General features: G+C 35.0%; 1 protein-coding gene across 1 annotated transcript; it reads left to right on the top strand.

Annotated features, from left to right (window-relative positions):
• The first annotated feature begins 29 nt into the window (after positions 1 to 29).
• LOC107467800 (ABC transporter C family member 10) lies at positions 30 to 7,207 on the top strand. The gene is made up of 12 exons (XM_016086987.3): positions 30 to 356; positions 903 to 2,945; positions 3,026 to 3,346; positions 3,440 to 3,526; positions 3,802 to 4,389; positions 4,467 to 4,631; positions 4,710 to 5,004; positions 5,129 to 5,343; positions 5,443 to 5,748; positions 5,868 to 5,931; positions 6,021 to 6,260; positions 6,381 to 7,207. The coding sequence occupies exons 2-12, from the start codon at positions 933 to 935 to the stop codon at positions 6,491 to 6,493; spliced, it is 4,407 nt and encodes a 1,468-aa protein (XP_015942473.1). The 5' UTR covers positions 30 to 356; positions 903 to 932; the 3' UTR covers positions 6,494 to 7,207.
• The last annotated feature ends 4,181 nt before the right edge of the window (positions 7,208 to 11,388 follow it).

Here is an 11,388-nt window from a genome sequence, read left to right as displayed (position 1 = left end):
GTGGCTTGTGGTGTGTGGGTTGAAGAATCGGAACCGCGGCAACGATTTGTCACTACTCACTAGGCTTAGGCTACCTGCTCCTACTTCTCCATCTCCATCTCAATATTTCCAAACGTAAATTACAAAGAAGATGAGACTACGTGACGTCAGCTATGACGCCATCATGCTCCTCTCATATGCACTTACAAATTCACTTCTCTCTTCATTTCATTTAACACCACCGCCTTCTCTTCTTCTTCCTCACTCGTTAATTATAATTAATTAATTGAATTATGAGTATATGCTAATTGCTAAGACATAACAAAACGTCTTCACTTTCCGCCACACTTTCGGCTTTCTAAGTCTACTACCTACAGGTTTGTTTATACGCCATCCATTATTTTGAACCAAGAAAAAAAAAACTGACGTTTACACTTCTTGCTTTCTAATTTTCAAATGATAGTATTATTTTTCTTCTTCCGTTAATCGGTGCTTGTTTCCTGTTTGTGTTTTTGTCCTGCAGTAATTTTTTGAACGATAGTGTGTATGTATAATATAATCATACGTACTCTGTTTTCTTTTTCTCATTCTTCTTGGAATGATCAATGCCGAAACCAGCTCTTTTGTGGCTTTGCATTTTGCATTGAATGGTTTCTGATAAGTACGGTTATCAAATTCTCGAGTTAGCTCATGAGTCTAACTAAATTCATGATTTTACAAGAATTTAGATGATGACTTCTCCGGTTGAATCTTTCACTGTCATTATATTCTTACCTACTTCTCCTTGTAGTTAGTTTCACCCTTGGGATGTTTTTCTTTCATTAAATCTTGTTTCTGCGCCATTCTTTGTGTTCAAATAATCAAGTCAATATGTTTTACACTGAAGGCATGATTTAGCTGACAGATTTTTCTCTTTTACACAGAATTTAAGTAACGAAGAGAAGGCCTAAAAAATGGAGGGGTTTTGGAGCATGTTCTGTGGGGAAGAAACATGCAGCTATGATTTCAAGTTTTTGATTGATCCTTCCTCATGCATCAACCACTTCTTGATATCTTGCTTTGATGTGTTGCTTCTTCTCATGCTCCTATTCATTATGATCAAGAAGTTACCCTCCAAACCGTTACATGGTCTAACAGGGTCACCAAGACTTTCAAAATTGCATCTAGTCTCTGCCATAGCCAATGGTGCTCTTGGCCTGGTGCATTTGTGCTTAGGCATTTGGGTTTTAGTGGAGAATTTGAGGAAAACCCACACTTCTTTGCCTCTTGATCTGTGGTTGCTAGAATTCTTTCAAGGATTGACATGGTTGTCAGTCAGCATAGCAATAAATATTGGCCTAAAACAGCTTCCAAGACCATGGTTAAGGATGTTCTCTGTTCTTATCTTTTTGGTTTCTGGCATTTCCTGTGCTTTTTCCTTGTTTTATGTAATTGGTAGCAAAGACCTGTCCCTTAAGGTAGCTTTAGATATTCTATCTTTCCCAGGGGCAATATTATTGTTGCTTTGCACATATAAATGCAGGGAAACTGACATGGAACTTGATGAAAGCCTTTACACTCCTTTGAATGGTGAGTCCAACAAAATTGGTTCTATCAACAACGATGCTCTATATGGAAGAGCTGGATTCTTTAGTACCATGTCATTTTGGTGGATGAATCCTTTGATGAAGAGGGGTAAAGAGAAAACACTTCAGGAAGAAGATATCCCAAAGTTGCGAGAGCAAGATCAAGCAGAAAGTTGTTACTTGCTGTTTCTAGACCAATTGAACAGGAAGAAACAGAATGATCCGTCTTCGCACTCATCGATTTTGTGGACTATAGTTTTATGTCACCGGAGAGAAATTCTGATATCAGGATTCTTTGCATTGCTTAAGGTGATTGCTATTTCCGTTGGTCCACTGCTTCTGAATTCCTTCATACTGGTAGCTGAGGGCAATGAAAGCTTCAAATATGAAGGTTTTGTATTGGCCATATCACTTTTCTTTACGAAGGTCATAGAATCTTTATCACAAAGGCAGTGGTACTTCCGAGCCAGACTGATAGGTGTGAAAGTTAAATCTCTGCTCACTGCAGCCATTTATAAAAAACAACTGAGGTTATCAAATTCTGCTAGATTGAATCATTCTGGTGGTGAGATCATGAACTATGTGACTGTGGATGCTTATAGAATCGGAGAATTTCCTTATTGGTTTCACCAGACATGGACGACTAGCGTCCAGCTATGCATCTCCTTGGTAATACTTTTTCGCGCCGTCGGGCTAGCTACAATTGCCTCCTTGGTGGTGATAGTTTTCACTGTGCTTTGCAATACTCCACTTGCAAAGTTGCAGCATAAGTTTCAAAGCAAACTCATGGTGGCACAAGATGAGAGGTTGAAGGCTACTTCTGAGGCTCTTCTGAATATGAAGGTGTTGAAATTGTATGCGTGGGAAACCAACTTCAAGGATTCTATTGAAAGATTAAGGAACGTGGAGCTGAAATGGTTGTCTGCAGTGCTATTGCGCAAGGCCTACAACACCTTTCTCTTTTGGTCCTCACCTGTGTTGGTATCCGCTGCTTCCTTTGGAGCTTGTTACTTTCTTAACGTTCCCCTGCATGCTAACAACGTCTTCACCTTCGTGGCAACTTTGCGCCTTGTTCAAGATCCAATTAGAATCATTCCTGATGTCATTGGGGTGATCATTCAGGCCAGAGTCGCGTTTGCCCGGCTTGTAAAGTTCCTTGAGGCACCTGAGCTGCAGAATGCAAATGTCAAGAGGAAGAGTTTCAGCGACAACATGAGGGGCTCCATTTCAATCAAGGCTGCTGACTTTTCATGGGAAGATAATGCATCAAAACCGACACTGCGAAATATCAACTTAGAGGTTAGGCCAGGGAAAAAGTTGGCTATTTGTGGAGAGGTTGGATCAGGAAAATCAACACTGTTAGCAGCAATTCTCAGGGAAGTTCCTAATACTCAGGGAACTGTAAGCTTATTTCACCCTATTGAGAGTGCATTATATTTATTTGAAAGATATCTATCTGATTCACTATTTCTGAATTGCAGATTGAAGTTTATGGCAAATTTGCCTATGTTTCTCAAACAGCATGGATACAGACAGGTACAATAAGGGATAACATATTGTTTGGATCAGCAATGGATACTCAAAAGTATAGAGAAACTCTGCATAGGTCTTCACTAATAAAGGACCTTGAGTTGTTTCCCCATGGTGATCTCACTGAGATAGGGGAGAGAGGGGTTAACCTGAGTGGAGGCCAGAAGCAACGGATTCAGCTCGCTCGTGCTCTTTACCAGAATGCTGATATATACCTCTTGGATGATCCATTCAGTGCTGTTGATGCACATACTGCCACAAATCTGTTTAATGTAATGACAAATTCCTTTCTTTACATACTGCATTTTATTTCTCCAGTGTTGTTTACTTTCTCTTTACTGAAGGATTTATTTGGAATTTTGTAGGAATACATCATGCAAGGACTTGCAGGAAAGACAGTTTTGCTTGTCACTCATCAAGTTGACTTTCTTCCTGCATTTGATTCTGTTTTGGTAATTTGGCAATCTTAAACCACTGTTTAATTTTATATCATACTTCTCTCCTTGTATTTTTGTAAAAATATATGATGATTGCAAATATATAACAAGTTCTAAAGTTATGATTTTGTGATTTTTTTAATTGAATTATGAATGGACTAATTAATTCGTTTTTTACATTTGATGTCACACGGGTTGTTCATGACTAATTTTTTCATTATTTATTTGATTTGTGCGCATCTGCATCATTCAATTGTTGTTTCGGTCCTTAACACCATTCTGCATTATAGTTGATGTCAGATGGTGAAATCCTACAAGCTGCTCCTTATCATGATCTGTTGGCCTCAAGTCAAGAATTTCAGGACCTTGTCAGTGCTCACAAAGAGACTGCTGGTTCTGACCGGCTTATGGATGTTACTTCTTCCCAGAGAAATTCTAATTCTGCAGTAGAGATTAGGAAAACTTCTGTGGAGAAGCAGTTTGATGCATCAAAAGGAGATCAGCTAATTAAGGAAGAAGAGAGAGAGAAAGGAAACCAAGGCTTCCGGCCTTACTTACAGTATCTGAATCAGAACAAAGGATACGTGTACTTCTCTGTGGCTGTCATTTCTCAGATTACATTTGTGATTGGCCAGATATCGCAAAACTCATGGATGGCTGCCAATGTTGACAATCCTCATGTCAGCACTTTGAAATTGATTTTAGTGTACTTGTTGATTGGATTTACTTCAACATTATTCTTGTTGGTGAGAAGTCTTCTTACAGTTGCTATGGGACTTCAGTCATCAAAATCATTATTTCTACAGCTACTGAATTCTCTCTTTCGCGCACCAATGGCATTTTATGACTCCACCCCCTTGGGACGGATACTTAGCAGGGTAAGCATACTAAACTATTTCCTCTTGCAGCCGTATGCAATGGAAGTGTTTTGACTGACCGTTATTTTGTTGTTCAGGTTTCTGGGGATCTCAGCATTGTTGATCTTGATGTCCCATTTGGCCTTCTTTTTGCTGTTGCAGCTACTTCTAACTGTTATGCTAATCTTACAGTCTTAGCAGTTGTTACTTGGCAAGTCTTGTTTGTCTCTATACCGATGATTATTTTTGCAATTCGCTTGCAGGTAACAGATTCTTACTTTTAATGTGAAAGTTATATTCTTTTCTGGAAAGTTTACTAAGAATACTTACTTCTAATACAGAGATATTACTTTGCTACTGCGAAAGAATTGATGCGGCTCAATGGCACAACAAAATCCTATGTAGCTAATCACCTAGCTGAATCTGTAGCTGGAGCTGTGACAATAAGGGCTTTTGAGGAGGAAGATCGTTTTTTTGCAAAGAATCTTCATTTGATTGATGTCAATGCTAGTCCTTTTTTCCATACTTTTGCAGCAAATGAGTGGCTCATTCAGCGGTTGGAAACAGTCAGTGCAGTTGTTCTTGCATCTGCAGCACTTTGCATGGTTGTACTTCCCTCTGGAACTTTCACATCTGGTGAGACTGAGTTCAATGTCACTCTGTGTTTTGTCTAATGGCTTATAAATTATGTCTATATCCTCAAACTTAAGCACTTTTTCAAGAAATTTTTCTAACTTGAAACTTTGGTGTTATTTTCCAGGTTTTATTGGCATGGCTCTCTCATATGGCCTTTCACTTAATGCTTCACTAGTATTTTCAATTCAAAATCAGTGCAACATAGAAAATTACATAATATCAGTGGAAAGGCTTAATCAATATATGCATATACCAAGTGAGGCTCCAGAAATTATAGAAGGAAATCGTCCTCCAACAAATTGGCCACTTGAGGGAAAAGTGGAAATTCATGATTTGCAGGTACATTGTTAGTTATTAGAAAAACTTGTGCATGAAGGCATTTAAATAATGGAAGTTGAACTGAAGTATACAATTTGCTTGTTGATAATTCCAAAACAGATTCGATATAGACCTGATGCGCCTCTTGTACTCCGTGGAATCACATGCACATTTGAAGGAGGACACAAGATTGGTATTGTTGGCAGGACAGGTAGTGGAAAGTCGACACTAATAGGCGCTTTATTCCGGCTTGTGGAGCCGGCCGGTGGAGAGATCATAGTTGATGGCATTAATATTTGTTCCATTGGACTTCATGATTTGAGGTCGCGTTTCGGTATCATACCGCAGGATCCTACTCTTTTCAATGGAACAGTCAGATACAATATGGACCCCTTATCGCAATACACTGATCAAGAGATTTGGGAGGTAATGTATAATCCTTTTGTTTTAAGCATGTTGTTTGATCAATGACAAGTAGAAGCCTTCCTCCTGTTTATCTCTGTTTTGCATAGTAAATATGTACTAATTGTGGCTTCCACTTGAAGGTTCTTGCGAAGTGTCAATTGCGAGAGGCTGTCCAAGAGAAAGAAGAGGGATTAGATTCCTCAGGTGAACTTTTTTCAACCTTTGCTATTATCAGTCTTGTACTGCTCAATTCATGCCTAATTACTTATGACTTATAAGAATCTGTTTTTCAGTTGTTGAAGCCGGAGCGAACTGGAGTATGGGACAAAGGCAGTTGTTTTGTCTGGGGCGCGCACTTCTAAGGAGAAGTCAGATATTAGTGCTGGATGAAGCAACTGCATCAATTGACAATGCAACTGATTTGATTCTGCAGAAAACCATTAGGACTGAATTTGCAGATTGTACTGTAATCACAGTAGCTCACAGGATACCAACTGTGATGGATTGCACCAAGGTTCTTGCCATCAGTGATGGTAAGTTGCATATTAACTGCCACTTGCCATGTGCCATTAGCATCATCAATATGATTGTGCAAATGCTTTTTGAAACTAGTCATAGATCTTGTTCCTCACTAGAATTCTATTATTGTGCAGGAAAACTGGTAGAGTATGATGAGCCAATGAACTTGATGAAGAGGGAAGGATCACTTTTTGGGCAGCTTGTTAAGGAATACTGGTCTCATTTTCAGTCAGCAGAATCACATTGAAGTTGAAAGACCATTTTTTCTTTTTTGCAAGTTAGCACTTCTGATTCTTTCTAAGGCATTGACAAGAAGCAACGAAAAATGTAGTTAGAATTTAGAAGTAGAGAAAAGTGTATTATACTTAGACCAAATCTGAGGTCCGTTAAATGGGAATCAAATGTAACACTTGATGATGATGTTAAGGATAATGTCATTGCCAATTAAGTTGGCATGTATATCACTATATGTTAATAATTGACACAACATTTTGAAGTGATCTTACAAGGGGACTCATGGGTATATGGCATACTTTTCTTGATGATTGTGGGTGTCAAATACTCTGGTCCAAGGAATTCTTCGCATATGAATATATTGCTGCTGGTAAGATTTCGTTTACAACATCTCTCTGTGTCCCACAACATTCTAAAACACTAAGCACATTGTTAATTTAATTTGTTGTACTGCATGTCGGAGTTAATTGTCTGCATCACTGGATGGATTAGCTAAGCTTACACGTTTGGTGAAGCTAGAGATATGTTTTTTTCTCGTATCTAATAGGAACTTAGGCAAGAGTATATTGGTAAGATACTAAGATTTGATGTATATGTTAACTGGGATACCCAGCAGCATTTATTTATTGTAACGTGTATTAAAAATGTTATTTGTATATTAAAATTAATCATTAAAATCAGTCACTAATGTATTTTATATAAATATATGTATAATTTAATTTTTTTTTAATATATATTTATATTTTAACATGTATTTTATGCTGATAGTTAATTATAAAAGCTGATTTTAGTATACATATAGCATGGTTAGATATGTATACATAATTACATATGTTGTTCTTTATTTATTTATTCTTAAGTCAGAAATACATGTGTCCAAATTCCAAAGCAATTTCATTAAGCATCTTCAGATTGTTTTTTAGCAAAACCATTGGTAGACCTTTTTTGTTTTTGGTAATGGTCAATGCATCGAAAATTTGAGTCAGATACATTAATAATAATAGGTGAGTGGCAAGCCCATACAGCAAGCAGTCTGGTGATTTTATAATTGATCAATGATCAGAGTCATCAGACCCATTTAATGGTACAAGCTACAAACTTGTTTCTCTAATCTCTACCAAAAACATAAAGTTGTTTTGTTTATAAATCCAAAAAATAAATATAGCTTTAGCCTTTAGATTACATATTAAAAAATAAACATATAAATGAAGAAATTAACACTACAAAATCATCTAATTTGGAGTGGATTGATTAGCATTTAGCAGACACGTAAGTTATTATTTAAACACTTCTTATTAAATTAAAAATGTTATACTTTTTAGTATATGAATAGATTTTAAGATTTTGTCCAATTGTCCGCGCGTTGCGCGGTAATAACTGTTAGAAAAACAGAGATTATACATCAACTAAACCAAATAATATGAATTCGCTAATAATCCATTCTTATAAATTTTCTTTTAATTTTAAAAAAATTTAATGTAGTCTTTTATTTATACATTATACAAAGTTTGGTTATATAAATTTTTTTATTGGAAACAATTTTTTTAACTGTCATATTTATTAATTGTTTAAAAAAGACTAACTGTCACATATAAATAGAAAAAAAAATTTGAGAAAAAATATTTAACCATAATTATAGGATATACACAACTTTCGTTAATTGCTTGTATATATTTATAAATTTATTTTATAAAAAGTAGCTAACCAATATTTTATACACATGTTTATTTAGGAATTTAATATTGACATAATAAATAATTATAAAAATTTTCATCCCATGAAAATGACAACCTCATGTTTTCGCTATTAGCAAATGATGGTGAACCGCACAGGTTTGATAAAAAGTTGTGAACCGGAGTGTTTGAAAAATCCGGACCAATTGGATATTTTAATTATTTTTTAAAGCTAATATAAAAAACCCTAGTCTGAACTCTGGAGCCCAACTCACCAAAAAAGCCTCTCCGACTCACTGACTTCTATCTATTCCTAACGGCACATAGCCACACACAAACCACAGATCTGGGCGCTGGATCTCACCTTGACATCGCCGCCAACGCATGCTAACCGTCGCCGCTGCGGCTTTCTTCTACTCTCGTGGCTGTGCTTTCCTGCTTCTTCCTCATCAGATCTTGTTGTCGCCCATCGTCGCCATCACTGCACCTAACGCCCTGCCTCAGTCCTCCTTCTCTTCTCGGCTTCTCGTGTATCGCGCCTCCCTCTGCCTCTGTAGGGGGTTGTTGCTGCTCGTCTCTCATCTTTGGATGTTGTTGCTGCACGCTGACCTGCGTCATGGATTTTGTCGTTTGTCTCTGCCCGTTGGCAGACCACCGAAGGTTACTTAATCTTTTTGCCGTGAGAATTGAATTTGTGAATTTGTTGTATGGGAGATTTGATAATTACCAAACTTATTCTACAGATATCTGATTTTGTGTTGGTTGGCTAATTTTGAATTGCGAAAGAAAATGTTTGGTGATTGGTATCTAGTTATTTAATTTTACTTCGATGTTATGATATAATGATTATGCTAAAGTGCTAATACAAATAATAAACATGTACCTTATTTTCAAATTTGATTTAGAGGGCACTGGAAATCACCATTGTTTGAATTGATTGTTGAGTGGTTCTAATTGATTGTTAATTGTTAATATACTCGATCGTTACAATACGATTATTGATTGCCTAATTAGGCATCGTTGCCAATTGAAAAATATTGATTGTGAATGTGACCGTATGATTAGAATTAAATAATATTTTCTATTAGAATTGATTGATAACTGTTAATAGATGGATAGAATTGATTAGTAATTGCTTGATTGATTAATTTTAAATCGATAATAAACTCTGTTGCTTCTTTCAAATAACTAATTTCTTAATTGAAATTGATATTTTTCAGTTTCTCCTTCAGATCTTCACATAAAAGATATTGAATTATTCTAGTAATATATGTATGTTATGCACTTTCTAATTTTGTTAATAACATAAAAGTTATGCGTGTTTGTTGTGATTATGTGAAAAGAAACTGATCGTAACTTTTTGTATGTCACATCAGTGATTTGTGATTTTGCTTTACGAATGCAATAATCATAGCACAAAGGCCACACATATATTTTCGGAAGATCTCCTTGAAAAGTTTGAGTTGTTAATTGTAATTGCTATATTTCTCCTTGGTTGGTTGAGTTTAGAATTATGGAATAACAATGAGAGGTGTTTCGGAATATCTAGGTATATAAAATGAATAACAAAAATTATAATCCCAGCAATTTCCAAAATATTTCAATATTCACATCTTCATATATTTTTGTTAAGTAGTTTGGAATTAATTGCATTATTTACTGTTTGGGATCTGTATCTGTACCCATCTTGTTCAGGGATCTAACTGTTTTTTTTTACTGTATTTAACTTTTTTTTGAACCTTCCTCCCGAGTTGAATTCCTCACGACCTGGCTGAAAGCATCTGCTGTTTCCCTCGGTAAAGTTTCTCTTGTATATCTCGACTAAAAGGTATTGCATTATTCCTACTAATGTATATATCTTACGCACATTCTAATGTCGTTAATAATAATAATAAATATTTGTAAAAAAAGTGATTCTGTAAGTTTTTTTTAATGTACATATAAGTGGTCTGTAAGTTTCCTTTTCGATAATCCTATAAAAAAACTCATACGGACAAAATTTTTTTGTTGCGGAAATTTAAAGAATAGTTTAAAAATTCATTCAACGTGAGAAAAGCAAATACTTACTGAGGAGTGCTAGGGGCCAGCAACTTTTGTGTTTTGTAACCATTCGTTGGCCATCAATAGTGTTTTTTATGGTGTGAGATTACATTTAACGGTAGAAGATCACTCACTTTTCTTTTGATGGTTAAGTGCTGGCCGCAAAACATAAAAATTGCTGGCCTCCTAGATATTTTCATACTTAAAATCACTATTTTATTTATTTAGCTGTACCTACCTGATATGTATTTTCTTTCGAGAAATATATCTATAGATGGAAAGATATTTATTAGTGAATTACTGGTTGGTGTATTAATTTTTGGCTATAGAGTAGTTATATATATTCATTATTTATTAGTGAGAAAAGCAAATACTGAGAAATCACTATTTAATTTATTTAGCTGTCCCTACCTAATATGTATTTTCTTTCCAAAAATATATTTATACACGAAATGATTTATATTATTAGTGAATCTGTTTTAGTGACTGGCTTTGACACCCATCTAAATCTGAAACACAAATATAAATTTTTTGAATGTGAAAGAAGTTAATTGTACAATTTTAAATTTCATTGTATATCTTTTTTTCATTGATATATTTAGAAATGATGTTATACGAATAATTGTTTTGATATAAAATTCGTGTAATAATTTATGGTTGTATATTTTCTTCCATCTCTATCTCTATATTCATTTCTCACACCAAAATGTCCTCCATTGTATATTCTTCTTATATTATGACTGATGAGCTATTTAATTTTTAATTGTAATTGTAGTTTGGTTTTAATGAGTTAACTTTAAAGCTGAGGATCATCATCATTATGAATATACACTCGCGCAAGATTTGGGTTAGAGGTCTTAAATTTTTTGTGAGCGGGCAACATGAAAAATATAAATTAAGAGAGAAAAAATTGAAAATTAAGATGGACTCAAGTAAAAAATTAGAGACTTAGAATTTACAAATTATTAATTTGGGGAGGCTATTGCCCTCTTATTAACGTAGCTCCGTTACTGGATTTAATGATTTCATTTTAATTTTAAAAAATTCTGTAATTGTTTCATACGACAAATATGGATCTCCAATAAAATTTTTTATTTCACTGAAAGCATTATATTTTTTTTGACCAATAAATTTAATTCAATTTGCTCGTATAAATACTTTTTTTGCAATCTTGTTTTTGATAATCTCCAAAAAT

This window comes from Arachis duranensis, chromosome 9, assembly GCF_000817695.3.
Source record: "Arachis duranensis cultivar V14167 chromosome 9, aradu.V14167.gnm2.J7QH, whole genome shotgun sequence".
Classification (NCBI taxonomy): Eukaryota; Viridiplantae; Streptophyta; class Magnoliopsida; order Fabales; family Fabaceae; genus Arachis; species Arachis duranensis.
The sequence above is the reverse complement of the archived record's forward strand: the minus strand, read 5'-3'. Positions and strand labels throughout refer to the sequence as shown.